Source organism: Emydura macquarii, unplaced genomic scaffold, assembly GCF_026122565.2.
Source record: "Emydura macquarii macquarii isolate MOO-44397 ecotype Brisbane River unplaced genomic scaffold, CSIRO-AGI_Emac_v2 contig_1644, whole genome shotgun sequence".
NCBI classification, from domain to species: domain Eukaryota; kingdom Metazoa; phylum Chordata; order Testudines; family Chelidae; genus Emydura; species Emydura macquarii.
Window position 1 is genome coordinate 16,148,379 of NW_027131781.1, and position 6,203 is coordinate 16,154,581.

General features: G+C 40.9%; 1 protein-coding gene across 3 annotated transcripts in view; it reads right to left on the reverse strand.

The window, feature by feature from the left end:
• EFL1 (elongation factor like GTPase 1) overlaps positions 1–5,528 on the reverse strand; it is a 130,941-nt gene extending 125,413 nt beyond the window's left edge. For 2 of the 3 annotated variants that reach the window (XM_067555723.1, XM_067555721.1), the window contains exons 1-4: positions 5,497–5,528; positions 4,318–4,420; positions 2,712–2,779; positions 2,476–2,560 (exon numbers count right to left, since the gene is read on the reverse strand). In XM_067555723.1, the coding sequence (XP_067411824.1) occupies positions 2,476–2,560; positions 2,712–2,779; positions 4,318–4,408 (244 nt within the window). In that variant the 5' untranslated portion in view covers positions 4,409–4,420; positions 5,497–5,528. Of the gene's footprint in view, positions 1–2,475; positions 2,561–2,711; positions 2,780–4,317; positions 4,421–4,869; positions 4,918–5,496 lie in introns of those variants that run through there. The other variant, XM_067555722.1, reaches the window with a different exon arrangement.
• Between the last annotated feature and the right edge of the window lie 675 nt (positions 5,529–6,203).

The following is a 6,203-nucleotide window of genomic DNA, read 5'->3' on the forward strand; positions in this document are numbered from 1 at the left end:
ACTTTGGTCAGGGAAATAGCATCATGAGTTTCAGGTTTTAAAAATAAAGCTGTTCTCAGAAGGAAGAGCATGAACAGATTGAGGGCATGGCATTAGTCCTTCTTGGGCAGGGGGAGACACGCCAGCAGCCTCACACCAAGAAGATCAAATAAGAATAAACACAGCCTAGAAGTTCTCTGGTTGTCATTCAAAAGTAAGTAAATACATCAGTCTCCCACTTTCCCCAGAAGAGTTATCTTGTTCTACAGAGACACCAAGGAATACCTCCTGGAGACACTGAAAGCTCAGTTAAAACTGCTCCCTAACCGAAGAAATTAATGTGGCGAGTTCAACATTTCTATTTTCAAAATATCACAAATATTCATGAAAAAGGTCCATGCAGTTTTACAGAAGGAAAACACTTAAATCTAACCCATTCTGTGTTAAAGAAGCAATAAAAGAATTAATCTAAATGTCCACAAAAGTTAAAGATAGTGGGGGAAAAAAAGATAATGAAAAAAATTAGAAGTAAGGCTTTTCTATTCAACCATAAAACTAGCCACTTTTTCCAATGCTTGCATACACCATAGTGGCCTCAACTACTTTATAATCTCAATGTAGCTGAAACACAAAGACTTACACTGGTTATTAGTGCACAGGTGATTATTTTATCTCTCAAAGTTAGCTCTACTACATCAGCCGGTAGAAATCTACTCTGCCTGATCACTCGCCTAATTGAAGATGAAGGGGAAGAACGGGCACTCAGGCAAATTTAGCTTTTCCAAACCTCCAACTAACAATATGGCAAACAGACATCCTGACATAAGAGTACAGCACTGTCCAATTTGAACTGTGTGCAATTATTACAGAATTAGCCAGATGCAGTTAGAGAAGCAGACAAAAGAAGATGGTGTCCATTGATGGCATTGTTTCATGGCCGATGACTAGAAGAATAAAAATATGAACATTTGGACTTAAAGCAACAAGAAACCAAAAACCACCAAAACCAAAATATAGAGGGAACAAATCTGGAACATCTTGAACAGTTCATCATCCTACAATGTAACATATTTAAAAGAAAATACAAAACACAGGTTTGTAGAAAAATTCAACCCACACACTTATAAAGACCAACTTTAACAAATGCAATACCTCACATTTTCCCATTATTTTCCATTCCATGAGTCATAAATGAAAATAATTTAACTATAATGAATAAGATCTAAAAACAGCATGCAGAGGACAAAAGAAAGTTCAAGGACTAGCATATTTTGAGAAACAGCAGATATCTGGGTCTCATACAATTAAGTCCTATTGCTCTCAAGGGTCCAGTTTGGAAATATGTTTGTAATAATATGTTAATCACCCACAAGGTTAGTTTCAAGTATTATCAATTTGAATAAAACTTTGTGTAACTTTTTCTATATCAATAGATGTTGTATGCATGCTTTTACTACAAAAATAAGCATTTATTACTTCTGAGGCTAAAATATCAGCATAATTTACTCAGAGGATGAACGTTAACTAAATTTAATGAAATCTAATTATCAAATCAGGGGATAGTTTTATATATCCATCATATCATACTCATGCAGCACTTGCCTAGGACCATTCTATCAAGAAGTTAATTGTTCTAAATTGTGGCCAAGTTATTGAGAAACAGATGCTATTTCTCAGGTCAGCAATCTTAGAAAAATAATAAGGTTAATTAAAAACTATTTCTGTGCATTTGATGGAAAGTTTCCTCAACTTTGGGAACAGAGATTGAATCTTCCTCCCCACCAATTTAACATAAAAGATTGATTGGAACTTCCGATTTCCATGCTTTCACAGAACATTTACGTAGAAGTAAAACTTCCAAAATTCTGTTCCTACCAGCATGCTTCCACCATGACTTGGGTTGACCCATCACTTGCAGGACTGAAAGGACAGTTCAGTTCCACATGCTTCCTCTTGCAATACTCAGCAGAGAAATATGCCCATTTTAAAGGTGATTTTAGTGATGAACATTCAGCTAGTTTCCAACAAAATTATGCACTATGTTACATATTCAAACATACTGGCTTTGTTTGCATGAAGGGCTATTGAAAAAAGATCCTTTCAATCACAACTCACTTGTGCAGACTCCAAGATGAAGAAAGATATGCTGCACAATGGACATATGATGTTATCACTCAAATGTCTACATCTGACTCATTTAGGCCCTGATCCTGCAAAGACTTACCCACATCCTGAAATTTAGGCACATGTGGGCCCCACTGAATTCATGAATACATGTTCACCACAGAGAAACAAAACTGTAGGTTTTTTATTTTAAATTAAAACGATTAAAAATACAGTTGTAAAAGGTAAGCCTCTGCAGATCAAGGCCTAAGTGAGAGATCCAGTGAAGTTACCTGCAAGAGAAATCTTGAAATTGACAATTAATAGAAGGAAAAGCAAAGCAAAAAAGAAACTCAACAGTCTGTACATTTTGTGTAGCATCTTTTACCTTACCTTTTTCAAAGTGCAGTGATATAGCACTAGATTTCATAGTAATTCCTCGGATCTGCTCATCTTCTCTACTGTCTAGATATCTCAACTAAAATAAAAGACCACAAAAAGAAGTGATAAATTTGTACAGAAATATTTTCATAAGCTATTTTTTTAAATGTGAAAGGGTATGTCTGGAAGAAAATTTGTAGGAACTCTTGAAAACTCCACTCATTAATGGTATTAGTTTATAACTGTACCTTTCCTGCCAATCGATTAGAGATTATTCCATTGCTAGATATCAGACAGTCAGCTAAAGTGGTTTTGCCTGCAAAGAAAAACAAGTGACTTTGTTTAAACACACACACCAACGGGTTATCAAACTTGATATTGCTACAAGCTAGTAACTATCAACATTTATAGAGATTTCTTTTTAAAAAATTAAGAAATCCCAAACAAAATGTTTTATTAAAAACCAGTTAAGGTTACTCAATACCACTTACATCTGCCTCTCACAATATATGCCTCTCTTCTCCATCACCACAAAAAACATGCAGCCTTAACTACGACCCAAAAAATCCATTGAAAAAACAACAAAACACCCCACCTTAACTCCTCATTACAATGTGAAAAATAAACATTAATCACTAACATTAAACAATAACTTCCCAAAACAATAAACACTATTTCAAATTATTTCCTACATTAACCATCCAGCATAACACAATCATCCAATTAAAAAAATCAACTACAAATCTACTCCACAGACACTAACCATTTACTTCAACATACTATCAATTAAACATTGCAAACAATTAGAAAGCAATAATTTATTAATTGATTAACCATCCCACATGATTAAAGTTGCATCTTTTGTGTAGAAGCAACAGGAAAAAACATAGGTGGGCAGTAAGTGAAAGTGAGGTAAAGAGAAGAAGGTAAATTAACAGTCCTTGGCTTAACTAGGGATTTCCTGACTTTTATACAGTTGTGCTGGTAATATGTGTACTTGAATAACCTTAGCCAATTTTAAACAAAGCTCTTAATTTCCTGGAATGCATATATCATTTAATGTGCACACACACCCCCCCCATGTAAACACGTATCTTGATTATTTTCATTACAATGTGGCTTGGTAGGGGTGTTTTTTGATATTCTATTCTCTTATTTAAAAGCCACATATTGTAGCAACCCTCCCAAGCCCATTAATGCCACTCTGCCTGGCCACAAAAATGCAAGGCGATTAGTCTGTACCAAGGGAAGAAAGGGACTTTTCAGATTTCAAACAAGTATGCTGATCCCCCAAGTGAAGAGACGTCACTTGACTGCATTCCATGTTCCTTTCCCCCCCCGAATAGTATGGATGAGTACAGTTTTGAGAAGTAATACCACTGCCTACTAGTGCAGAGTGTGGTGCGGGGGCAATTTATACCACCTTTCATCAGGGCTAGGTGCTGCACCCCACAGCAGATTCACACTCCAATAAAGGTTTAATTTACAGAGTTCCACACAAACCACAGCCAGCTATTTAAGTAAGGGGGGTGGATATGAATCAGTATATTGCTCAGCTGTTGTTGCCATGCTCCCCTGGCCATTACTGCCCACTTTAGGGCTATGTTGCCTGCCATGCCCATCAAAAGGACACTGATTGCATGGGTGCCTTCTAGGAGGACTTCTCACTATCAGTGGCCCTGTGACCTGGGTTAAATCAACCTTTAACTGAACCCATAAACTTAAACACATGAGAAATCAATACTCTGAAACACTTATCTTCAGCAAAATGACTGAAATATCCTGTTATAATTTAATCTGAACACATAAGAAAATATATCTAAATGATGGCTCATAGCAAGAAGTCCCACTTACCATGGTCCACATGAGCCAATATACAGATATTCCTGATACTGGCAGTCTTTTTCTGGAGTCCAATTATCTTCCCCAAACTAGCGAGAACCATGATTAGCTATTTCTGTGAATAAGGAAAAGCATTTTATACTAGAATCATAACTCAAGAAACATCTGAATTTTTTAAATACACACCTGCACGAGCACACACACGTTGATAGTTTATAAATAAATATTAACTCTACCTGTCCACGGGTAGTACTTAGGTGGCTAATAAATTGTTTCAAAAGCACCATTCCCTCCAAATCAGATACCAAAGAGATTTACAAACAGAAGGACACATTTTCCATTTTAATAATATACATTTTTCATTTATTTGTTAATAAACACAACAAAATACACAGTGAAAATCTGTCCATTTTAAACTGGGCAGATCCACACTCACTTTGACACACACACAATTTAAAGGGACAGTGTAAATTCAGCAGCCACCACTCTTTTAAAAATAGATAAAACAATCCTTGCGATGACTATAATCGAATCAGGGTTCTCTCTTTTTTTCAGTGTGCTTACTTTCTGTGTTTGAGAGTACTCTGCATAGATTATGTTTGACTTCTTCCCCAGATAGCCATGCAGGCCCTGATCCTACAAACAATTAAACAAGTTTGCAACTTTAATCACGAGTAGTCCCGCTGACATCAGTGGGATGACTCATGGGTAAGTAATAAGTACTGCTGAGGTGCTTGTAAAATGCGGCCCTCGTCAGTTTCACGATGTGGGTCTTGCACAACGACAAAGGAGAGAAAATCATTTTAAAGAAGGAAAGGAGGAATGCAAACCACAACGATTGCCAGGGGGCTTGGGGAGCACGTGTGCAGTATCCACCACTACTTTATAGGGGGACGAGGGAGAGACCCCCCCGCTATGGAAACTGCCCGTGCCCACCCAACGCAGGAGTCACCGAGGGCCCCGACCTCTGCACCGGGGGTGTGGGTGAGAAGGAGGAGGGTGACTGGGTGAAGAGCCGAGTGGACTCTGAAAGACAGGGTCGGCTGCCACCCACAGCGGCTGATCCGGAGATGGCCTCAGCCTGGTGTGAGGCAATGGAGAGGCTGAGGGACCCTGCAAGCTCCCCCAACCTAAGACACCCCTTCGGGGGGCACAGGCCGGGCCGAAAACGGGGGCCGCCTAGTCACTCACCCCACGAATTCCCCCCTCTCCTGACAGGAGCCACACTGCCCACAGCCGGAAGTCGCTACTACTACTGCGTGTACCCTCCCTTTGTCTCCGCCCCCTTTGTGACGATCTACGGAAGCCGGGAGAGGGCTGTTGTAAGGACGCCGAAGCGGTTGCCAGGCGACCGCGCGCTTCCCTGGTTACCCGGGTTCAGAGGCAGGCAGGCGGCGGTGGCGGGAGGATGAAGCAGCCGCGGTGTCTCTGCGAGATTTGTACCTGCGGGTAAGAAACGAAGGCGACTCCCTTGCCCCAGAAGCGAATCCGAATCTCCTCACCCCGACCCACCGGGCGACCTAACCCCCCCCCGGGGACCCAAGGACCGAACCCCCTCCCCAAGGAACCTGAAACCCAGCCGCCCGGGGACCAGCACCCATTGCCTTCGGGCCAGAACCCCGAACGCCAGCCTGTCCCCCTAACAGAACCCGAACTTCCTCTGCCACGGCACGGCACCCCCCACCCAACAGGAACTTCCCTGGACCCGAGCCAACAAACACCAAACATCTGGACTAGGGACCAATCCTTCCTTAGTCGGGGCTCAACCCTTGCTGAACCTCTGCCTCCCCCTGTCCTAAACATGAACTCTCCCACTCCCTGAATCCCCTGGTTCTGGGCACCCAACTCCCCTTTTCCCAAGCAGCCCAAACTGTCCCGCCTTCCCTTCAAACACTCTG